Here is a 25,617-nt window from a genome sequence, read left to right as displayed (position 1 = left end):
GAGGTGAATGAAGACAAGGTAGAGATGAGGAATCAATCAAAGGTCACACCAAAGCCAGCTTGAACAGGTGAGATTTCAGCAGCTTTTTAAAGGAGACCACTGAGTCCACTGATCTCAGGCTCAGGGGGAGAGAGTTCCAGAGTCTGGGGACTACAGCAGCAGATGATCTGTCACCTTTGGTCTTTAGCCTGGTGCTGCACAACCAGTAGGCTTTGGTCACTGGACCTCAGGGACCTGCTGGGGTGTAGGGACTGAGAAGATCAGCAATGTATGATGGCGCTTGTCCATGTAAGGCCCTATAGACCAACCAGGATCTAGGAATTAGCCCTGAAGTTGACTGGCAGCCAGTGAAGCTGGAGAAGCGGGGTGTGTTTGGAGGACTTGGTCAGAAGCTGAGCACAGGCATTCTGAACCACCTGTAGACGGTTCTGCTCAGACAAGTGAAATGCAAGTTGCAGTTGTCTAAGTATGAGGAGACAAAGGCGTGGATAACAATATGTATATATATATATATATATATATATATATATATATATATATATATATATATATATATAGTCTGAATAAACAATTAAAGATGTGTATGTGTAGGTTTATGTAGCGTTAGTTTTATTTTGAACCATGTTTGACTTTTAAAATATTCATCTACACCAAACCTTGGCTTTTTGGGACTATGTTCTATAAAATTTGACCAAGTTTTCTTGTTTTGTTGTTGTTATTTTTTTACAGAAGTAAACAAACTTCATACAGATTTTGAAATAAGCTGTAATTAAACTGATAGATCTCCCCAGGTCACTTGCTGTTAGGGACAAAAATAAAGGAGAAAAAAAACACAACTTCAAGCAATTTTTTATGCCTAAAATTTGCAAAAACAAAAGTTTCACTGTGTAAAAATACATATACAATCAACTTTCAAAATATTCACAATCCAACTGAACACAAACAGTTGAATATAAAACAGGTGATCGGAAGACCTTAATAACAAATACATAGCTCAAAATAACAAAAACAAACCTCCTCTTGTCTTCATAAAAGTTGAAAACAAAGAGCCTCTGTTTGAGCTTAAAAAGACATTTAATATTTTAGCGTAGTGTGACAAAATAGTTCAATGTTCAACTTTAATTACGGAGTCACTTTGTACAGTCACAGTCCTGCACTACTGTCCTGCCAGGGGCCCAAGGCTGGACAAAGTAATTTTAGGCAGAAACTCAGTTTAACATAAACAGAGGGAAGTGTGGGTTACTGCAGATGTGTTACATGTCCAGGTGGGTAGCCGTGCAACCATGGCACCAAGAGTGGCTGAATATATCTGAAGAAAAAAAGAACAAAAAATTGTGTGTCCTAAATGTCAAGTTAGTGCAATTTTCCATTGAAGTTGTTGAAACAAACCATATGAACCGTCATGGCCTCTGCGCTCCTCTGGCAGGCATCTCCTGGTTATCCCTAAAGTTGGGACACACACTCACGGCGAGGCGTCCTTCCAGTATTACGGCCTTCGCCTCTGGAACGAGCTGCCAGAGGACCTCAGAGCCGCAGAGAATGTTCATGTTTTTAAGTCCAGGCTTAAGACCCACCTATTTAGGTTAGCTTTAAATAATTATTTATTAAAAATTTATTTCCCGTTTTATATTATATTTTATTGCTTGCTTTGCATGTTTTATATGATTATATTTTAGCATTGTTTCATTATTTAATAATATTATTATTTTACTGTCAATATGATTTTATCTATTATTTATTTTCTTACTTTTGTCATTTATATTAGCGCTTTTATTTTCATATTTGTACGCATTTTAATCCAGTGTTTTCCCTGTAGGGGCCCTCTGCCCCAGGGGCGGTGGTCAACTGTTGCTGCCTGGGCACTCTACAGGTAGCGTTTGAGTGGAGGTGGGGGTCTACGCTCTTCCTCCTCTGAGTGCCCTGACTTAGTTGCTGTGGAAGACCTGATGCTGCCGGGGCAGACGGCTCCTCTGATGGCGTTTCCTTGCCTTACCTTAGTTGGCTCATCTGGACTCAGCCAAATATAAATTGTGTGTGTGTGTGTGTGTGTGTGTGTGTGTGTGTGTGTGTGTGTGTGTGTTAATGTTTTGAAACTGTTAAGGGAATTTGGGGTCATTTTAATTCTGTAAAGAACTTTGAGTCGCACTTTGCTTGAAAAGCGCTTAATAAATAAAATCTGATTGATTGATTGACAAATGTGTTGTAATAAAAAAAAACTTGCTCACTCTTGAGAAAATTGTTCATCTTTCCATGTTTGCATGTTTACAACAGTTGCTGCTTGGTGTTTAAAGGGATTCTCTACAAATTTTTCATATTTTTAAATCATTTTCTTGAGCCAGTATGTGCTAAAATGATTCTTTACAGGGTTAATGAAAGGTCACTCAGACCCCACCGCCCTTTGTGGCCGGAATATCTCACTTGCAACTTCAGAGTTGCCTGTCCGCACCCTACTGGTGGGGGGAACTGTGGAGTGGAGCTGGCATGGTTGCGCCGCATTCTGCTTCCAGAACATTTCCTGGATGTTTTAGATCGTGAGCACAGCTGATTGTTTTGATTTAGTGGTGAACCACTTTTGTAGAAACTACTGACGGCTGTGGAAACATTTCAGCAGTTAGATTTAGGTGTTAAAAAAGATAAACACACAGCACGGAGATAAGTCCATATTTCAAATAACCACTGTGAATTAATAACTGACTCTAGGGGGTGTTAAATAAAAGCAAGCAAAACTGCCTAGTATGGCTTTAAATGATAAATGTTTGAGTTTGGATTTTAAATGCACGGTAAGATGAAAATATGAGTGAATAAAAAACATTAGATGCAAGTTATTTATTTGGTAAAAACTACAGTACGGTGAATATTTATCCCTGCATTTTGATTCACCAGCCTCCCAAACGATGCATGTGTGCACATGTGTTGTGAACACTTAGTGCATAGTTTGTGTTGCTGCATGCCCGTAAGACCTAAAATGTGTGTGTATGTGTGTGTGTGTGTGCTTGCGTGCGTGTGTGTGTGTGTGTGTGTGTGTGTGTGTGTGTGTGTGTGTGTGTGTGTGTGTTTAGGGGTCATCTGAGAAAACAAAGGAGTCCAAGCATAATGATTAGAAAGCCAGAGTGTATGTTCACACAGCTGGATGAAGAGAGGCTGTGAGGGAGAGGAGGGCAGTTTCTATAGGGCTCCAAACAGGCGGCGTAGGCCATGACGTGCGCCACATAGTTTTGCTCCTTCACCCCATGAAAGAGGTGAGCCATTGGGCCTTTAGCGTAGATGGTTACATCCTCTCCTCCGTGTGTCTCAGCATCCAGCGGGACTGCAGCCTGCTGCATGTACTCCTCATCATCTACGATCAGAAAGCAGAGAGCAACTTTATTTTTATCTAGATTATTTTATTCACTACCAAAACAGACCTATCTCATTGTCATTTTAGCCCTTAAAGAGGACATATTATGCAAAACTCACCTTTAGTATCCTTTTGTGCTGACCTATGGATGCCTACTGCCTCTAAAAACCTGTGCATCCATTTCCCGTCAGTGTTCGGTTTTAGGAATTATGTGGCTAAAACAAGCTGTTTCAGAAAGCCCTTGTTTGTGACATCACAATAGGGAAAGTAGATTAGAACCGCCTCTCACAAGCAAGAGAGAGCTGTTGCTAGAGGAGCAGCTGCTCTACACCAAGCCCCTCCTGGATATCCCCTCCTGGATATCCAAACTACTCAACTTATTGATTATTTGCACCTATGTCAACTGATCTTGTAGAGAGAGATATTTACAAAAGCTAAGTGTTATAGTTAGCTTACAAACGTTAGCTTACATTCTCACTGCTGCTGTTCACGATGTACACAAGTTGTCGACTTGGCCAGATTTTGTCGTGGTGGATTCATAACAATAAGTGTTAAACAGCATTTCACTTTACATTGAAGCTGATTTTAAAAACAACCTAAATAAATCTGGATACTTAATAGATTTAGTCACTGACTGGGTCACCTAGAGGAGGGCGGTGTCACGAACGGCTGGACTTCATGTGCAGTAGAGAGCCTAAGTCTACTCCATTTCTGGTCAGCTCATGGGTTCCCCGGAAGAACGAAAAAATGAAGTCAAGTCAACGGGGCTAAAAACGTTATTTTCTAACCCGCTTTGCCTTAGGCCCTGGATCACACATATGTTGTACTGCAGTTCAAATGAAAAGTAATGATGGGAGTTTTGACCACGCCAGTCACGTACTTTGAGATTTATCACCTTGTTAAAGTTCGTAATTAGCATGACTACATTGGCACGTCGCATGTGTGACATCACCACATAGAGATAGATGGGCGTGACTTAGGCTCCTATATTGACCCTTTGCACCCACGTCACCTAATCACGTGGGTCCGCCATACTGGATGGCAAAAGCATGTAAACAGTGTGCGACACCAGTACTAAACAAAGGGAAAAGTAGAGCCTGAAATTGATTTTTGCGATCTTTAGCATTTCCTCTACTAGTTTGAGCCCATGTTCAGTTATCAGAAGAAGTAGCGCACCTAGATGGGGCTCAGAAAGAGCGGTATTTACAAAAGTTAAGTGTTATTAACTAGCTTACGAACGTTAGCTTAAGTTCTCTCTGCAGCTGTTCACCGATGTAAACAAGCTGCCTACTTTGCCTAAATTCACCCGACTGGATTTATAACATTATGTTATAAACAGCATTTCACCCTACACCGAAGCTGATTTAAAAAATGTCCAGATCCCTACTAGTTTTTGTTGCTGGTGTTCACTGTAAACCTGAGGGCTACTAGTCCATTTGATTGATCGCCGCAGTTCATCTTCGTCCTCAGTCTCGATCAACGTTATTTGAAAAAATAAATAAACGAGTTGACTTTACATCCTTGTCTGTTAGTGCAGTCAGCCACGTTGCAAGTTGTTACCATTTTACTTTGAAACTAACTAAATAAAAACTATAAAAGGCTACAAACGGGCTTGTTTTCACTAGCTTCACCGGAGTTTCAACATGTGTAAACGGTCTTTTTGCCGTCCATCATGGCGAACGGGGCAGTCCCATGAGTGGCGTGACGTCATGTGCAAAGGGTCAGTAGCAGCCTGAGTGGGGGGGTGGGTGGGCGTGGCCAGCTCCAGTTTAGTTTTAAGTGACAGAGCCCTGAAAGAGCTGGAAGATAGTGGAATACAATTGCTGAGATCACTTTTCGTGAGAGGGATTTTGTGCAAATACCTTCATGAAAATGTTTTGTTTAGATCATAGAACTATTATACCTTATGAAAAAAAGTCCTAATATGTAACCTTCAAAAAATAATAATGTAAGAAAATAGTACATATACTCTGAATACTTTTATTGCACATATACTTTTTAGAATCATTTTTGTGAGTATTGTATATTCACAAGATTCACACAAGAAAACACAATTATGGCCTTTTTAAAACTTCAATGGTAACTGAAACCCTTTAAAAAACATTACTGACATAGATTTTGGCTTTATAAGTAAAACAAATACGTTCTGCACAGCAGGTAAGATAAAGCGTTCTGAAATTAGTGTTTTGCTTTGCTCTAGATCAGTGGTTCGTAAATGGCGGCCCGCGGGCCATGTCCGGCCGGCGAGCCCTCTCTTTGTGGCCACCAAACCCCTCGCGTGCCCCCCCACCTCCACCCCCGACGGCCGACCGGGGGGTTTAGGATAGATAGAGCTGAGCAAAATAATCAAATAATCAATGCATTGAGATGCGAGCATAAACGATTCTGCATCATAGAAGAGTAATCAATTATAGTGGAATGTAGTTTTGTTATTTTAACGGCGGCACCAGCGTAACATCCACATCTGTCAGAGCGGTGTTCTCCACATTTACCGGTTAGGAAACTTTGGTCTGCCTTTATGTGGTACTGCAGGGCTAAGCGGAGTTATAACCTGAGACCGAACCTGAACCAAATGAGCCCGATCGGTTCTGTTGGATTTGGGCCGTGAATTATGTTGATTGAGTGGGTTGTTGCGTGGCGCGCTCTGCTCACTCAATCAGCGACTGAGAGAGAGAGAGAGAGAGAGAGAGAGAGAGAGAGAGAGAGAGAGAGAGAGAGAGAGAGAGAGAGAGAGAGAGAGAGAGAGAGAGAGAGAGAGAGAGAGAGAGAGAGATTATCTGCTCACACAAGAGAGCGGATCGGAGGACGCTCCTCCAAACACGCGTTATCATTTTCATAAGTTCATTATTGTTTCTCCTGGAAGCGCTCAGTCAGACCGAGTGCTGTGATGTCGGGAGATCTGGTCTTGGGGAGGGAGCGGGGTCAGTGACGGCGGCTGCAGCGTGATCAGCTGTCTCTTTTACTTAGGGACACAGAGAAGTTAAAAGGAGAGAGAAATAGAAGACAGAAGTTCTTGTTCCACTTTATTCTTTTGTTTCATAATGATAAACTAAAGTTAAAGTTAAAGTCCCATTAGTTGTCACACACAGGTGTGTGTGCGAAATTTGTTCTCCGCATTTGACCCATCCCCTGGGGGAGCGGTGAGCTGCAGACAAGCCACGCTCTGGAACTATTTGGTGGTTTAACCTCCCAATCCAACCCCTTAATGCTGAGTGTCAAGCAGGGAGGCATTGGGTCCCATTTTTTCAAAGTCTTTGGTATGACCCGACCAGGAGTCGAACCCCTGATCTCCCAGTCTCAGGGCGGACACTCTACCACTAGGCCACTGAGAAAGGTCACTGATGAACATCTAAACTGATGTTAAATTCAACTTAAAGAGAAACTGGGAGAACGCTTTGGTTCATTTTAAGTTACAGGACATCTTGTTTCCTATCTGCTCCTCCAAAGACAGCATGGGCATGACGGTTACATAAACACCGTACATCCAATTCACTTCAGAAAACACCCTCAAATGCACTCTGTGAGGAGTTTGCAGCCCACTTCAGAGGGAAGGTAGACACCATCAGACGGAACATTTTATCCTCCATAAGTAATAAGATCTTAGATAAATCTGAATGTGTGTCTACACCAGAGGAAACACTGGACAGCTTTGTCCTGGTAGAAGCTGAGACTCTTGATAAAGTTTTATCCTCAGTGAGACCCACCACATGTGTTCTGGACCCAATCCCAACTTCATTTTTTAAACAATTTTATGGATCTTTTAGTGATGAGATTTTAACCCTGATGAATTGCTTCCTTCAGACGGGGGTCTTTCCTGCTGCCTTTAAAAGGGCGGTGGTGAGGCCCCTGTTGAAGAAGAGCAATTTAGATTTTAATGAATTAAACAATTATCGACCGGTATCCAACTTACCATTTTTAAGCAAAATTTTAGAAAAGTTGGTTTTAAATCAACTAAATGATTTTATAAACACTAATAATGTCTTAGAGAAATTTCAGTCTGGTTTTAGGGTGAACCACAGCACCGAGACGGCCCTTCTGAAGATTTTAAATTATTTTAGAGTAAATTATGATAAACAAAAGTTGACAGTGTTGGTTCTACTGGATCTAAGTGCTGCCTTCGATACAGTAGACCACACTATTCTTTTAACTGGTTTAAAACAGATCGGCCTCTCTGGTGCTGTACATAGATGGTTCACATCCTGCCTCACAGACACGACTTTCATGGTGAGTTTGGATACCTGTTGCTCTAGGGTCTATGGGATTACATGTGGTGTGCCCCAGGGTTCAGTTTTAGGCCCAGTGTTTTTTAATCTTTATATGCTCCCTCTTGGCGGAGTCATCAGGAGACACGGGGTTAACTTTCACAGTTATGCTGATGATACACAGTTGTACATCTCCGTGTCTCCTGATGACTCTCGGTCAATGGATGCACTTTTTAACTGTATTTTAGACATTGAATCCTGGATGGCAAAGAACTTTCTCCAGCTCAACCAGGACAAAACTGAAGTTTTAGTCATTGGTCCTGAGGCCCAGAGAGAGAAGCTTTTACCGAAATTACAATCTCTGTCTTTTAATCCATCTGAACAAGTGAAGAACCTGGGTGTGATTTTTGACTCTGAGCTGACTTTTATCCCACACATTAAAAATATCACAAAAAAGGTTTTTATCATCTAAAGAACATCGCCCGAGTCCGCTCCATTCTCTCTGGGGCCAACACGGAGATGCTGATGCATGCTTTAATCACCAGTAGGATAGACTACTGCAATGCCCTGCTTTCTGGTCTTCCTAAAAAGAGCATCTCAGGCTTACAACTTCTACAAAATGCGGCAGCACGTGTCCTGATGAAGACCAGGAGGCGGGAGCACATGACACCAGTTTTAGAATCATTGTATTGGCTCCCCGTATGTTTCAGGATCCATTTTAAGGTTCTTCTAATGGTTTTTAAGTGTCTTAACGGTCTTGGGCCTTCTTATCTATCAGAACTGCTTTTACCATATGAACCCTCATGGCCTCTGCGCTCCTCTGGCAGGCGTCTCCTGGTCATCCCTAAAGTCAGGACACACACTCACAGCGAGGCGTCCTTCCAGTGTTATGGCCCTCGCCTCTGGAACGAGCTGCCAGAGGACCTCAGGGCCGCTGAGAACGTTTATGTTTTTAAGTCCAGGCTCAAGACCCATCTTTTTAGGTTAGCTTTTATCTAAATATTTACTACAGTTTTATTCCTCGTTTTACATGATTATATTTTATTACTTGCTTTGCAAGTTTTATATGATTATATTTTAGCACAGTTTTATTATTTAATAAGTATTCAGTAATTATTTAGTAATTATTCAGTAATATTATTATTTTACTGTCTAAATGATTTTATTTATTACTTATTTTCTAACTTTTGTCATTTATATTAGTCCTTTTATTATATTTTTACTCATTTTAATCCAGTGTTTTCTCTGTAGGGGCCCTCTGCCCCGGGAGCGGTGTGTCCCCCCCCCCCCCCCCATCCAGCCCTCTTGCTTCTGGGTCTTTTTTGTGAGTGACCCTCAGATAATTATAACTGAGGACCCCTGCTCTAGATAATGTCTTTCATGTGTCAGCCTGCTCGAAAGCTTTACTTTTAAAAATAACGTTGCAGCAGTTTTTTTTTTTTGGCTCATATCCTTCATCAGAGTAGTGATGCCGTCTTCTGCAGCGCTTCATGCATCTCCAGATGGATGAATTTTAAAAATAAATCCCTTAACCCTTTAAGACCCAACACATTAAATAATATTCTAAAGTCTCACATTTATTTAAAATTTTAACATTTGATTTGTAATGATAATATAACAATTATTAACTTTCATATTAAATTTATCAAGCAATTCTATAATAATACAGCAATAATTATACTAAATAAAAATCCCACTTGACACTTAAGTACATAAATAATCCATGAGCAGGCAGAAAACCCTTAAAAGATTTAAGACTGCAGATTGTTTTGGAAAATGCTAATCTTGCTAAAGAGATACAGCTACTACAAATGTGGAAATGTGTGTGGGCCTAAAAGGGTTGTGTGTATAGCTGCTAGTTCCAAGAAATAACAGCAGTCCATTAAAGAAGAAAACATTAGGGGTTATAAAAGGTGACCACTTTAAGGGCATTTGTATTCTCATTCTTGGTTATACCCAATCATGCAGTGACTTTGCATTGATTGAATTACTGTATTACTGGAACATGAATGGTGCAGAACAAGGAGTTCAATGTTTCACAAAGTAAGATCTTCTAAAAGCACCGTTACATAAACCCAATGAATTCTGTGGAGAGAACAAAACAAATGACAGGACCTTGTCTGCCATTAACAACATGTTTCGTCTTTGCTTTCAAAGACAAGCACAGGCATGAGTCAGCCAAAACCACATCAGTTAAATCTGTCAGTACACACATCAGCACAGAGAATCACATGCATCTGAAAAACATTAATTTGCACTCACAGTAATCCACCATTGTGATGTTCCCTCTGGTTCCATTTATGTGCACATAACCGGGGCCGTTGGCGTAAAGGATGCTGGTGAAAGGCATTTCGTCATCTGCATTCTTTGGCGCCAGACCTGAATAATGGTGGAAAGACATTAGTGGTGTCAATCAGTTCTTACGCAAAAGCAAAAAGTAGACACCTAAATGTACAAAAGTTGAATTTATTGTATGAAAATGTAACGTTCTTTGCTTATTTTAGGATGGACACGTTAAATTAGTTTGAGTTTTTGAAATCAGGTGTGTTGAAACAGTTCAAACAGGGTACTGGCCCTCCAGGACCAGGATTGGGGACCCCTGTTTTAAACGATAGAGGGAGCTTTGTGATCTACAAGGGTTTAAAATCCATAAAAGTTGGCAAAGCTTCATTTGGACAGGTAGATCCTGAGTAATTTATTGTACTTTAGAGAACTGTAACCATAATTATATTTAAATAAAAATAAAAATTAGTGCAGATAAATGTTATATGCTGTGTTTTCCATTAATGCAGTGCTAGCTTAAATGCTAACTTGACCTGCATTGAATTAATGTCAGTCTGTGAACTTCAAGCTAATTGAATGAGGAGGGAATGGAACAAAAAGGGATTTATCTTTAGTGTACTGGAACTAAGTGACTAGTGTAGCGCTCATACGCTACATTTAGCTTTTGTTTTAGCTCTCTCTGTTGACTGCTCGTGCGCGGTATGAGGCATGGCTTTCAGAAGAACAGGGGCAGGACATTCAAATTTCTCTCTCTCCCCTCTTTTCCTTCACAATGTCATGCTACAGACCACAGCTTTAAAGGGTTTTGAATCATACCAAAAATCGGATTCCCTCGAGGAGTGTTCCCACCAAAGGTAAAGACATGAGAGTGATCAGCGGTCACCACAGTCAGTGTGTCGGATTCTCTGGTGAGCCGTGCAGCCCGCTGGATGGCGTGATCAAACATCACAGCTTCTGTCAGGGCCAGTTTAGCAATGCCGTCATGGTGGCCGTGATCAATTCTCCCTCGTAAGTCAGAAAAAAGAAAATATTTAAAAACAACACTAAATAATTTAACACTTAAAGTATCTTTCCGGAGTTTTCCCCTTTCAGAAATGATGCATGATTTGTCAGGAATCCGTAAAAGTGATTATCTCATCATGTACTGTGATATAATGTAAGCAATACATCTTTTTAAAAATTTTTTGCTAAGCACGCCCCCTGCCCAGCAGAGCTCCGTGCAATAGGAAGCTGAGTGCCGACCAGAACAAACCAATAGCGTTAGACTACCGCTTACTTGCTTAAAATTAAAGGAATACCTCGGCTGATGCAGAGTTGATTAACTTTTCATGGACAAGTAAGTCTCTAAAATATAAATATATGAGAACACAACATGACATGAGAATAATACTCGTAAAACAACGTGTTTTATCTCTGTGTGTCGGCTACAGAAGCACATTTAAAAACTAGAAACGTGAAGTCGCCATCTTAAAAAAACAGAGCAACAACCATTTTGTGTGATATGCATGTCAGCCAATAGATGGTGCCATCGGATAAGAGAAATACTCCGGAAAGAGACTTTAAATACATTTATTTTCATTCTTAAAATGTAATTGTTCCGTTTTTACATTGAGTGAATATTTTGTGCTACTCATCTTCTACAAACAGGAAGTACCCCTTTGGATTCTTTCTGAGGATTTGAATGGCCTTTTCTGTCATCTCTACAATGGATGGATCTCGTGAAATATTCCTGAAAACCTCAAACTTCATGTCCTTGGGCTCAAAAAGACCTGGAGACAAAGACAAATAGGGTCTGAAGCATCTATATGAAAAAGCATAACTGTTAGAATACGATGCTTCTGCCACAATATCATGGGCTCTATTTTGTTCAGCGTAAGGTTTCATGTGATGTGAGTTCTGCGTTATTCAATAAAGGCAGGGGCCTCCCCTTTTTTGCTGAGCTGAGCGGGCATTGGGGCAGTGTGGCTTCCAGAAAGCGCCAAGTGTGACTCCTGTGGTTTTGTGTAGCTAACGGATAACACAAGATCAGCATGACCAATATCCGAGACCAGAGATGGTGGTTTGACTCCCGTGATAGGTAGGCAACCTGAAGCTGCGATGTCAACAATAACCCTTCATGACCACTGTAAGCATTATCAGCAAAGAAACACACCTTCAGCCCTTATCTTGATTACATCATGAGTAAAGTTTATAGAACGCTGTTATGACCTTCTATAAAGATGAAATATGATCTTCTAGCTCTAATTTTAGTTTTGTGTGCCTGTTTTTACATTTGTATACCCACCCATGAGACGGTCAGTAGTTTTAACGTTTATTTCATCAAACTCCTTCTTGTGCCACACATAATGAGATTTCTTGTTCTGAAATACAAATTAAAGGTCCTATAAATGTGTCATTAGAGGAATTCTTTGGAAATTTTAAATGTGTCACGAGAAAATCCTTACCGGTTTGGCCTTCAGCCACACATCAATGAGGTTTTTCTTGTCTTTACGGCTCCCTTTGCGAGAGCTGGAGGTGGGATACTCGGGGTCTGGGGTTCCCTTTGGTGTCATGTACATTCGGCCTCCACCCAGAATCACCTTAAAAAAGACATCAGATAAAATATAGCCGCCTGTGTCTTAAAAGTTAAGTCTTGATTTGAAATAAATCTTGTTAGCATGCTTTATGTGTGCTGCATTTGAGTCCTTACATCTGTTTCTGCAAATTGGGGAATTTAAATAAAGAATTCTACCCAAAATTCAAGGTTTTCTTTTAATTTTGCTTTAAAATTAGTTGTTGCTCTTTAGATGATTGTTAGATAATTTACAGTGTTGTAAAAATATTGTAGCCATTTTGAAGGTTTCTCTGCTTAAAAGGTAAAATAATTAAAATGTTATTGTTTTTTAAGTCTTACAAGACTGACAAGCTAACAGCTGGTCTGAATTAGACAAGACCAAATCTGAATCAACTTCAGTCTCTTCAGAATTTCAGAATCGTGGTTCATGAAAATGATATTTTATAAACCTTTGCATCTTCATCAGTTTTGAATTTCGCTTATATTTACATGGAATTCTACAATTTTACAGAAATTAAGCATGAATATCACCAGAAGCAGCAAAGTAGCGTTGCCAGTTCATTCAGGATCACACACAATATTTCTAACACTGATATTTCAGCTGAAATAATAATTTGTAAAAATTGGTAATGTGGTGTTTATATTAACTGCTGGCTGCAATTAGCTAATCAGACTGTGTCAATAAGTTGAAACGTCTTAATTAAGTAGAGACACATTCAAAGCATTAAATAGCTCCAGTTAATGAAATACCATACCATTTTATTTCTAAAGCACATTTAAAAACACAGCATGACAGCTGATCAAAGTGTTGTAGAGGCACAAAGATAAAACACAGTAAGTGAGACAACAACAACAGCAAACATGACACAATAAACTAGAAAACATCAACAATAGGGATAACACCATGTCACAGCAGATTTCAAACGAGGGAGGGAGCCTGCCTGACAGAGAGAGGTAGAGCATTCTAGACGTGAAAGCCCACTCACCCCGCTATTTATATTTCATAGGGGTCAGGTGACCTCAGAGCTCAGTTTGGCATGTAGGGGTTAATCAAGTCAGACAGATACCCTGGGGCAAAGCCATTCAGAATCTTAATAACAAAAGTCAGGATCTTGAACTTGACATGGAAATTTACTGGTAGCCAGTGCAGATGTACCAAAACAGGAGTGATGTGATCACGCCTGCTAGTAATAGTCAAGATCCACCACTCCATTGTTCCCTCACTCATGAACAAGACCCTGAGATACTTGAGCACCTCCACTTTGGGCAGGACCTCATCCCTGACCTGGAGAAGGCATTCTACCCTTTTCTGACTCAAGACAAAAGTTAAAAATTTAAAGAAGCTGATTTTCATCTCAGCTGTTTTACACTTGGCTGTGAACCTCTCCAGAAAAACCATTAGAAAAGCTAGGGGACAAGTCAGACACATATGTTTTTATATTTAAACTATTTAAAATGAGGGCAATTCTTTATTTATTTCAGGATTTATTATTATATTATTTTTCAAACACTGATGAAGAAGCTTATCTTAAATGTATTACATAGAATATATTTTATGCTATGCATTTTTATGCAAACTCAATGCAATTTATTAAACAGTATTATCAAAACAATGTTCTGCATCACCTAAGATGATTTATTTAATGTGTTAGAAACACTGAGGCACAACTACATGTGCACAAAAGTATTTCTGAGTATTTCATTAATTTTGGATACAACTTTGCAAAATTAAAGTATGAAAAATGCAGAATAAATAAGATTTAGCTCGGGGATGTTGTTCTGTGATGTTTTCTAATTCTGTCCCATTGCAATACTGTCCTTGAACTGTTTGGTACAGCAGAAATATGAGTCATATTCTGATAAACCTTTACCACTAAATGACAGTAAGTCAATTGGTTCACTTTTTATCAGCAGTGAACAAAATAATCATAAAACAGTTAAAGATAAGCTTAGTTCTAGTGATGCTTTCAGTAAAACACGTGTCTTAATATTTAATCAGATAAGAAAAAAATGCCTAAAAAAGAACGAACTCTTACGTCAATGTCAAAGTTGGTGACCAGCTGGGTTGCTATGTCAACACATCCATGTCTGTGGGCACTTGAGGGAAGATCTGCATCGCTGTACCAGCTACGGCTGACGGAGTGGGCATAGGCAGCAGCTGGGGATGCATGTTGGACACGTGTGGTGGTCACTATTCCGACGGACCTACCTGCACAAGAAAGACACACTCAAACCAGAATCATAGCTGTTCACCACAGATATAAAATATACATGCTTTGAAACACAAACAGCCAGTTTCAAAACAAACAGGTAAATAAAATAACTACCACCAATAGGCTAACGGCATTGTGAGAAGAATTTTGAGAATTGCATGCAGACTGCACACTGATTTATCACCAAGTAGCATGCTTTTAATCACACGTTTATCTGATAGGTCCATTGAATGTATATCTTGAGATAGGAATACAGTCTCAACTAGCTGACCTTTCTGCTTTTGCACATCTCACCCACTATGACTCTTCTGTTGTTTTCACCTTGTGCTTTAGCACGTCGTAGTACTGAGTAGACCTCGTTTCCGAAGGTGGTGTTACACTCGTAGGCCACTGCTTTGGCGCTGAGTCCTACTGTCTTGGCGTTGGCCTTCACCCCGCAGTGGTAGGCTGTCGCTGTGCTGGCGCTGTCTGCTACTTGCTTATCCACACTGTAGGTCTGCAGAAAGATGGCAAGGTTATGTGACATAAAAAGCACATTTATCACAAATTTAGTCACACACACATTCACATGTTGAGTCTCTTTGATTCCACAACCACAAGTGTTATGTTGATTTATTTTTACCACAGACAATTTGCACCCATTTAATCCATTCAAACGTGCTGTCTTGTCCACTTATTTAGGTAGCTTTGACCTTCTGAAGATCATTTCATACTTTGTACTGCTTTAACTCTTTGTGAACAGTTGTACTAAAATCACATCAAACTAATTCTGGCCTTAAAGCAGACACATCAATAAGACCAGGATTAGTACGTTCACCAGAAACCTGCCAGATCCAGTCTTATACGTGTTTACTGCCCTCTGATGGATCTAAATGTGGCAAAGGCCAATTTACTCATCCATTACTGTTGTTATAAAATTGTATGGTCAAATAAAACAAATTATTATATAATTTTATATTATTTTTTTTATTATGTATTAATATATCATTAATTTTAGACAATGATTAGTTCAGTTTAAAAAGCATTTGAATTATCATTGCTGCATATATCATGCATTAAAGGTGCAATGGCAAATTTGGAGTCCAAATTAGCTTAAATATTTTTTCATGCCTCTTAACAACATTCTAACAAAGTATAGCTATAAATATTTTGTGGAGACTAAAAACAAATTAAATAAAAAATTAAGTGATTGTCTCACATTTTGTCTAAAAACCTCCGCCAATAACACGTTTCGGACTTAAAGCAGCCATTGGACCATCTGGTTGTTGGTCCCGCCCAACCACCCTGCAAGCAATAGGGATTGTGAGCCTAGCTTTTGGTCAAATTTGCTACAACAGCTTTTAGGGGTTATCCTCAGTTTTATGCCCAGTCCTTTAAATCAACATGAAAACTGTATTTCTGATAGTGATAAAACACCTCAAAATCCTTTCTTTTATGACCTTATTTTTGCCTCTATCACAGGAATTAATGAATGAGTTAAAAATAAAAAACATTTGTATTAATTGTCTGTTTCCCATCAGTAATTTCTAGTCTTTTTGGACTCATTGGTCAGGGTTTAGAAGGTTTAGCAAATCTTAGCGGCAAAGGTTTTTCTCCCTAGCAGCCAAAAATAATGCAATGGGATGATAATGTAAATTCATTCCATCTGCAAACATCAACAAAAAAGCTCTGCCGCTTCACAGTTTTTTTGCATTTTCCTTCACCAAGTGATAAAGCCTGTAGCATGAAAGTCAGTAAACCGCCTGTAAAGATAAGAGCTGTAGGTAAAGGTACAAGCGGCTGTTTGCAAAAGCACCACATGTTCTGTCCTCTCAGAAAAGGCTCTGCAAGGTCTATAAATTGTTCCGTACAATGTTCTCTAATAATGTATAGCCTCTGTCTTGATGATAGGTTGAGACATAAACACCACTGATAATTAATAGTGCCTGAACCACTCCTCGGCATGCAGGTTGCAATCATTTAGGGATTATGATTGTTTGGAACGCTGCCTGAGAACCTGAGTCTGTGTTCACTGTTTACAGCTTGTTGTCAGCATTTTAGGTAAAGAGTGGACTTTAACCAAATCCTTTAAATATTTTTTTTCTCTGTGGTTTAAGACCTTAGGCTAAAGGGGGCTATTATGAAACAAGAGGCTAAAGGGGGCTATTATGAAACAAGATGTGGCATGTTGGTGGAAATCAAGAGGAAAATGAACACATGCAAACCCCTAAACTGGGTTTTGGGTTGAGGAATTCATCTGGAGTGCATCTTTCTGTTCCACCCCCCTCTGAGCGTTGCACTGCAGCGAGCCAACAAGCAGCCATGAACCACAAACTCGTTCTTAGATTTATACGTACAAGGAGCCAGCTCCTTGGCATTTGTTTGTTGTTTCTACATCAAATGTGTTAAAATGTATGTATTTCTGTTGTAGCACAGCAATTCAGACGTCAACAAAATGAATACATATGACTCAATGTTCATATCGTTCTGTGTCCATGTCTGCTGCTAGATGTCTTCGGCACTTATTTTGTTTTTTGGGGGAGGACTAGCGGTGCTGTCAACAAAGGTAAAAAGAAGTGGCATCCTGACCAATCACAGACTTGTGCTCTCCATCGTTTTCAACAGCTAAACAATGGGGCACGTCTCCGTCCCCCTCCGCAGGACCGAGTTCTTATTTATTTTCTACGTTTCCACACACAGCAGATCAAACACATAATATTGTAATAGCAAACACACACATATAACAGCACCTTAAAAGATCAATACAATAACAAGTCTAATAAAGAAAATCTTTGATTGGTGTAAAAAGATGTGGAAGTATTTTCTAAATACCATAAAAACAAGTCTCCCTATTATCTTAATTATCTGCTTTATGAAAGCAAATGTTTTCTTCGTGTGTGAAAAGAAACACAACTTTGATTGGTCGATCTGATAGATGCCTTGGCTGTTTTTACCTTAGACAGGGCCAAGTAGGGAAAAGTGTCCATGGCCAGCATCGTTTCTTCGCCCGTCCCGCCCTCCATCTGACCTCGTAGGATTCGTGTAGCCGAGACCGTGGACACACCCATTCCTGCCAAAAGATGATAGACAAGTAAGAATCACAACCTTTCACGGCTTCATACTCCATTTATTGACCTAATTAACAACACATTTAACAAACAGTCGTGTAGAAATCCCAGCATCCTCATTTTAAGATAAGCAGTGACTCTGTTGGAAAATGCTACTAGAACGTATCTAGTTTCTGCTATAATAAAACAAAGATGCTCTTCATGACTTTGTTACAACAATTATGGGATGTATTTTATCTCTTGGATTTTCTCCGTGGCTTTACAAATCTTAGTTGAAGGAAACAGCTGCGATGGATTTAACTAAAAGCATAAAACGATGACAGACTTTGGGCACAGCAAACGGGAGAGATGCACAAAGAAAACTCAACCCCGACCACCCAGAAAATCTGACAAAGTAGGCTTGATTTAAAACAGAGACCAGGGCAGTTAACTGGAAAACAATTCATTAATCTTTCTGCCTTTAAACTGTTTCTCCTAATGTCTTGCTAGCTGTGAATGAACACAATAGGATCTAATCCAGATGTAAAACGTCTCCGTCGGATCAATCAGGACTAAATAAAAATGGTGACTTTTGTAAAGCTGTAATGTCCTAAAACTTTATGGGGTAATTTTATGTAAATTATACTTAAATGTTTTTCGATGAAGGCATTAAATAGCCACAATTCACCTAACTCAAAGGAAATAATATTGTTTTTGTGATTTTATGTTGAAACAGTACTTGTATCTGTTTAGTTGCAGTATTTTATTGTATTTGGGAAAAAAAAGTAGATGGCTAGCGTAAATGCTACCTGTTAGGACCGCAGTTGCTAATTTTTTATGGTTTCTTCAGCTGTGGAAATGCAAAAGCCTTTAATTTATCGTTAAAATGGTTATAATGAGATGTCTAAATGTTTCAGCAACAATATAATATCTACTTAATAAGTTAAATTATCATTACCAAGTTAAAAAGATTTAGATTTTATTAGATTTGAACCTCGTTATAAAACTTTGAAATATCATTGGTTGGTAGAGGCAGTCTATAGTCCAAAATCAAAAGTCTAATTTACTTATAAAGCACATCCCCTCCCTGGGCTGCCACCTTACCATGGTGGAGGGATTTGAATGTCCCAATGATCCTAGGAGCTAAGTTGTCTGAGGCTTTATGCCTCTCGTAGGGTCACCCATTACAAACAGGTCCTAGGTGAGGGATCAGACAAAGAGCAGCGCAAAGACCCCTATGAACAAAAATATACAGGGAAACAATGTTCTCTTGCCCAGACGTGGGCCAGTGGGGCCCCCCTCTGGAGCCAGGCCTAGAGTTGGCATGTGCCTGGTAGCCAGGCTTTTACCCATGGAACTCAGCCGGTCACAACCCGAAGAGGAAACGTGGGCCACCCTTCCTATGAGCTCATGACTCGTGGGAGGGGCCAAAGGGGTCGGGTGCAGTGTGTGATGGATGGCAGCCAAGGGTGAGGACCTTGGCAGTCTGGCCCTCCCTCTATGTTTGGGGGGACGGGTGCTGACTGTGGTCTGTGCTTGTGCACCAAACTGCAGTTCAGACTACCCACCCTTTTTGGAGTCCTTGGAGGAGGTGCTGGAAAGCGCTCCTTCTGGTGACTCCCTCGTTCTGCTGGGGGACTTTAATGTTCACGTGGGCAACAACAGTGAGACCCGGAGAAGTGTCGTTTTGGATGAAACGGCCCCCCGATCTTAATTCGTGCAGTGTGTTTTTATTGGACTTCTGTGCCAATCATGGATTGTCCATAATGAACACCATGTTCAGACATAAAGGTGTCCATATGTGCTCTTGGAACCGGGATACTTTAGGCTGCAGCTTGACAATCAACTTTGTTGTCATTTCATCTGATTTACGGCCGCATGTCTTGCATACTCAGGTGAATAGAATTAAGGGCAGAGCTTTCACCTGGTGGTGAGTGGGCTTCGATGGTGGGGAGGATGCTGGTCAAACCTGGCAGGGTCAAACGTATTGTGAGGGTCTGCTGGGAATGTCTGGCAGTCTCCTGTCAGAAAGAGCTTCAATTCCCACGTCCGACAGAACTTCCAAAATGTTCCAGGGGAGGAGAGGTACATTAAAACCAAATGGGCTCTGTTTCCTGCCGCCATTGTTAAGGCGGCCGACCAGCGCTGTGGCCGCAGGGTCGTCAGTGATTGTCGTGGCGGCAACCCCTGAACCCTCTGGTGGACACCGGCAGTTAGAGATGCTGTCAAGTTGAAGAAAGAGTCCTATCTGGTCCTTTAGGCCTGTGGAACTCCAGAAGCAGCTGATAGATACCGGCAGTCCAAGCAGAATGTAACTCAGTTGTTCATGGAGGAAAAAACCTGGGCATGGGAGGAATTCTGTGAGACTACAGAGCAAGACTTCCGCACGGCTTCAAGGAGATTCTGGTCCACCATCCGGTGCCTCAGGAGGGGAGAGCAGTGTGCTACCAATACTGCTTATAGTGGGGACAGTGTGCTTCTGACCGTGGCTCGGGACATTGTGAATCGATGGGCAGAGTACTTTGAAAACCTCCTCAATGCCATTGGCACGTCTTCCAGTGAGGAAGCAGAGTCTAGCAGAGATGAGGTCCTGCCCCAATTGGAGAAGTTTAAGTATCTGGGGGTTTTGTTCTTGAGTGAGGGAAAGCTGGAGCGTGAGATCAACAGGCAGATCGGTGCTGCGTCTACAGTTTTGCAGGCATTAAACCGGTCTGTTGTGGTGAAAAGAGAGTTGAGCCAGAAGCCGAAGCTTTCCATTTACCGGTCAATCTACGTAGCTTCCTACACCTATAGTCACAAGCTTTGGGTGGTGACCGAAAGAAAGAAGCCAAAATGAGTTTTCTCCACAAGGTGGCTGGGCTCTATCTTAGAGATAGGGTGAGAAGCTTGGTCATCTGGGAGGGGCTTGGAGTAGATCAGCTGCTACTCCACATCAAGAGGAGCCAGTTGATTTGGCTTGGGTGTTTTGATTAACTCATTCACTGCCAGCTGTTTCCTGATCGGTAAAGACCTTCACTGCCAGCAATTCTCAGTGCTTTTACTGTTTTTTAAGAGTCACAGAATGTTGCACGCTAGGATGATGTCGATGCCAAAACTACCAAAACAAAGAGTGGACTCACTTCTTACATCAGGAAGTATCCATGCGTTTCTAGCGTTATCCGTTCTTTCGTAATCCGTTGCCGAATTGTGATCGGCAGAAGCTTTTCCGGTTTGCGCCTCACTTTTTTTACAGCAGCAGCCCAAAACGATCTCCTAACACATGGATTTTCTGCTTCCTGATCACGTGATGTGTGACGTATGCGGATGAAGATCGGCTTTAGAGCTGGGATGTTTGTTCACACGGTGTGGGGGCTTGTTCCGATGCCCACACAGTAAAAAATGCAAATGACGACTTTAGTCATCATTGGCAGTGAATGAGTTAAGATGCCACCTGGACGTCTCCCTGGTGAGGTTTTCTAGGCACATCCAACTGGGAAGAGACCCAAAGGAAGACCCAGGACATGTTGGAGGGGCTATGTCTCTCGGCTGGCCAGGGAACGCCTTGGGATTCCCCCGGAAGAGCTGGCCCAAGTGGTTTGGGAGAGGGAAGTCTGGGACTCTTGAATTAGGCTATTGTCCCTGCGACCCAACTCCGGATAAGCAGAAGAAAATGAATGGATGGTATATTTAAAATGGCATGGCAGTCTACCATAGAGCTGAACAGAGAAAGGGTTACAAGTCAAAGATCAAACAACTAAAAACGTGTAACAATAAAAAAAATAAGCATAAAGTTAAACCCCACTTAAATATACATATAAAAACAACCTAAAACCTGTGGGGTAGTTTACCACAGTGAAGATTACGTAAAAGATCTCAAGAGATCAATGGCCAAAGGCCATTTCAAAACGTGCTAGCGAGGAAGCCAGATGGACAGATCAAGGGAGAGCGTTCTATAATTTTAAAACAGCAAAAGCAAAAGCCCATTCACGGCCTGCTTTATGCTTCATTGAAGAGCAAATGCTGATCTGCAGTACATATGGGTCTTGTTGGAGCATACTGGTTTAGCAGTTAAGACAGGTAGAGTGGTGCTTGGTTATTAAGGTGAAAAGAAGTACCTTGAACTGGACCTTATAAGCCACAGGTAGCCAATGCAACTCTGCCAACACAAGGGTGATATGATTCCTTCTGTTTGTGCCTATTAGGAACCTTGCTGCTGCCTTTTGGACTCTTTGTGAACAGCTGAGAGAGGGTGTGTTGACCACTGTGAGAACTGATTTGGCGTAGTCTAAACAAGAGATAATAAATGCATGAATTACTGTTTTCAAATGTGGCCGTGTCAGACCTGTAATTCGCCACAGGTGGAAGAAGCAGAACTTTACCGTGGCATTTATTTGTTGGGTCATAGACAGATCTGCATCCAATTTCACCCAGAGGCTTGTCGTGCGTGAACTGGGAGTCATGGGTAGAGTTTAGACAGTTGTATTTGAGAATATGGCAAATAAAACCCCCAAATCATTTCAGTTATATGATATTTTGAGGGCATTTGCAAACCACCATTAAAGACCAAGTTCTCTTTTATTTTTTAACACATTTGCTGTGGTCTCTATAAATAAATGCCTTGTGAATAAATCTCTATGAGTAAAAAGCTCCAGGTGCAACTGTTTTAGGAACTAGGAATTAGCCGGGGGATTGGGAATAAGAAGACGCCAGGTTTTGGAGAATTATTTCCTGATATTTAGACATCTTACCTATGATTGGCTAACAGCACTGCGACTACCACTGACTCTGTTTGCTCTGCGATGATAATATTTTACCTTCACAAATACCACAAGCCTGAAGGAGTTCTTCCATGTTGCAGGGTTGCTAATGCTAACAGTTAGCTTCTACCAGGCAAGACACACTCTGCATTCTCCTGGACGCTAAACCAACAACACCCTTCCCCGTTATGAGCCAAGATGGGTGAGTCCACAAATACTCACTTTCAATGTGACATGCAATAGTCTGGCTTTTCTAATCCGAGCCTTCCCCCGTCTATTTCCTATCGGTGGGTAATACAGGAAATAGGGGTAACGTTTTGCTTGCATGTTAAATTCACAGAGTGACTGATCGTATTTTAAACAGTTTCTCAGTGAACTTGGTCTTCAAAGCCAGAAAATACAGCAGTTATTTAATACACTTGTCCTGATTTGCATAACAAGCATAATAATAACTTTATTTATATAGCACCTTTATATAAAGCGCTGCACAACCGTTGAGAGAACATAGCACGAATGAAGAATAAAAATGATAGCATCAATTGAAACACAATAAGGTGGAATTGTGAATAAAATCTAGGTAAAACGAACTAATGAAAACAAGAAGTTAGTAAAAACACCTAAAAAGTCAAGCTGTAATCAATAAAACCAGTATTAAACACAAGTTTTAGTAAGAAGGCTCAATTTTGCTTTAAAAACTTGACCCGAGCATGGTTGTCTGAGGTCTTGTGGTAGAGCATTCCATGAAAACTGAGGATGGATAGAAGCAACCGTGGTGCTCTAGACAAAGCATGGGTCCAGCAGACCAGTGATGTAAGGTGGAGCGAGAGATTGTGTAAGACCTTGTAAGTCAACAGCAGTACCCTAAAATCAGCTCGAGGCAGGACACAGCAACCAGAGAAGGGATTTCAATATAGGTGTGACGTGATCCTGCTAGGAGCATCTTCAACACCAACGGCATGATTTCTTCATGTCTGCGCGTACATACCATCACCAAGAAACAGGATGACATTCTTAGCGCGGTGCTCTCGAGGACGGAGTTTCAGAGCAGCATCCAGTGTTTTCTTTGCTTGTGTATCCCAGTAGGATGGCTCCCTCTCAAGTTCATGCAGCGCTGCTCCAAGCAAACACACAGAAAGGCAGAGTGAGGATGCAAAGAACTCAGGAACTTTATGGCATGAATACATTTATACTGAACCCTGTTACATAAACGTGTGCACATATTCATGGTAATCTTTCACTGCCACTTTGACTTTAGGTAAACATGAAAAGTGTCAAAATGACAAAAAAAGACATTTTAAATCCGCACTATTCATCCCGATTTAGTGACCTGCAGTTACGGAAGGTCAAAAAGAAACGCTCCTTCAGAAGGAAAACGCAGGAACAAACAGCCATTTCCACAATTTGCATCAACTGGTTGACACAGACAAAAATATACTGACACAGGGTTTCATCTGCACAGACTTTCCAAGTCACACACAGTCCTAAACAGTGATCATGCATTAGCACAGTTCAACACCCAGACTTTTCCAGGTTGAGGTTACCTGCTAATGTACCCCAGTCTAGCCGCAAAGTACTAATTATATCCTGATGTCTCCTCACCTTGGCTGTCCATAGTGGCCACGCTTAAAGCCATCAGGATGGGGCCCAGAAGGATAACCTGAAGACCTGTGGCACTGCGGCGTGTCATTAGCATCCCTGATCCACACAACCTGGAGGCTGGAGAGGATGACACGAGCAGCTTTCAGAGCAGCAAGACCAAGAGGCAGGGAGTGTGTGTGGCTGCTGAGACCTCCGGCCCAGCCTTTATAAAGCCCCACTGGGGTGTGTAACAAGGAAGGGCCTACGCCAGCTCACAGGCTTAGAGCCACAAGAGAGGGGAGAGAGAACGTGAGGGAAGGAGGAAGAGCCAGGAGAAAGAGGGAGAGAAAAAAGAGCGAAAGGTTGAGACCACACAAGAGTCGTGTGGCACCTCAGCCCCTCTGCTCAGTTTGATTTCCAAGAACAAACCAGCCCTCTTTTATTGTTTTAGGAGGTGGTATTACTTTTAGTCTCCTCACCTTACCAGGCCCTCCCACTCTGTGTATAACACACATCTGATGTGGTAAATCTTTAAATGCATCATTATGCAGCAATCCCTCCAAGAGGAAAGGAGAAATTGTCCAAACGGTTTATGTTGGCACCAAACATGATACAAATCAGATGGTGAGTCTTTCCAGTTCTTGCCCCCAGCCCCAAGGAAAATACATTTTCCAGGGCAGAAAGAGGGAAAACATATTCTTGAGAATACCACTGGTGAGTTTTGATGTGCTCTGCTTTTTGTGAGGGGGAAGCAGTCATATTTCCATTTACCCCCACTTTGAATTTTTGTCTGTAAAAGACCCCAATATTTCCTTTCACCAGCCCATGATGGCTGCTTTTTCTGCGGGAAGCAAAGCGGGAATGGCATTTTTCTCCTGTGAGGTAGTAGAGGCTGCAAAAGCAAAAAAATAAATAAATAAATAAATAAAAACTTTTTCTCTAATAAAGTACAACAGTCGGTGTGAATGGAGGTGAGTTGGGCCAACCGTGCTCCACATGGCCCGAGGAATCTAATTCCCAGTGAACGCCTTTTTTACTTTGCGAACCCGAAAGACGGAATCTCGTTACGGTTCAGAGCTCTGGAAGATCACTGCTTTTCTCCAACCACTAACTTGTTGCCAGCAGGGGTTTCCAGTCAGTCACATGTACCTAATCAAGGCTGCAATAAAATCATAGAAGCAATCTGGCTAAAGAGGCCTCACATGATGTGGAACCACAAGGCATGAACTGGAAATACCAGCAGCAATGCATGATAGCGGGGAAAGTGGTATAGGCATTGGTGCAGCTTTTCACCCTGAGAGGAAGCCTAGCTGATGTTGTGAGAGTCAAATGAGTTTTCTGCATGAGTAGTGTAAACACCTGGTGGGTTTTTGTAGCTCTCAGCGTGAGTGGAAACGATGCTTTGGCACCTTTGTTGGCTGTTTATTTGACAAGCCTGGTGGCTCATGATGGGAAAACTGTCTGATCCTTGGGGTTTAAAAGACCAGTGAAGATAGCACAAAAACACTTATTGTGCATGACTAATAAATCACAAAAATGTGTTGCACTATTTGGGATAAACATAAATATTTTACTTTGGCTGTTTTTAAGTTGAAGCCAGGTTTCTGAGAATAATAAAAGTCCTAACTTGATCACAATAGAAGATTCCAGCGCAGATAGCTCCTTTTCATGATTACTCTGGTCTTCAG

At 41.1% G+C, this 25,617-nt stretch overlaps 1 protein-coding gene across 1 annotated transcript; it reads right to left on the bottom strand.

Moving 5' to 3' along the window:
- Window positions 1-584: 584 nt before the first annotated feature.
- On the bottom strand, window positions 585-24,329 carry alpi.1 (alkaline phosphatase, intestinal, tandem duplicate 1). Its single transcript, XM_015970732.3, has 11 exons — window positions 23,951-24,329; window positions 23,337-23,462; window positions 17,523-17,638; window positions 14,911-15,085; window positions 14,413-14,585; window positions 12,267-12,401; window positions 12,107-12,182; window positions 11,457-11,591; window positions 10,639-10,830; window positions 9,802-9,918; window positions 585-3,337 (listed from the first exon to the last, which is right to left on the bottom strand). The coding sequence occupies exons 1-11, from the start codon at window positions 24,042-24,044 to the stop codon at window positions 3,063-3,065; spliced, it is 1,614 nt and encodes a 537-aa protein (XP_015826218.3). The 5' UTR covers window positions 24,045-24,329; the 3' UTR covers window positions 585-3,062.
- Window positions 24,330-25,617: the final 1,288 nt, after the last annotated feature.

Source organism: Nothobranchius furzeri, chromosome 8 (genome assembly GCF_043380555.1).
Source record: "Nothobranchius furzeri strain GRZ-AD chromosome 8, NfurGRZ-RIMD1, whole genome shotgun sequence".
In the NCBI taxonomy this organism is placed as follows: domain Eukaryota; kingdom Metazoa; phylum Chordata; class Actinopteri; order Cyprinodontiformes; family Nothobranchiidae; genus Nothobranchius; species Nothobranchius furzeri.
The sequence above is the reverse complement of the archived record's forward strand: the minus strand, read 5'-3'. Positions and strand labels throughout refer to the sequence as shown.

Excerpts from the sequence above, each read along its gene's own strand:
- alpi.1 (XM_015970732.3), bottom strand. The coding sequence starts at position 24,044 with ATGCTAATGACACGCCGCAGTGCCACAGGTCTTCAGGTTATCCTTCTG. Across the intron at positions 12,183-12,266 it reads TGTGGCTGAAGGCCAAACCG|AACAAGAAATCTCATTATGT; the intron begins GTAAGGATTTTC and ends TTTGTATTTCAG. Across the intron at positions 11,592-12,106 it reads AACTACTGACCGTCTCATGG|GTCTTTTTGAGCCCAAGGAC; the intron begins GTGGGTATACAA and ends CTTTGTCTCCAG.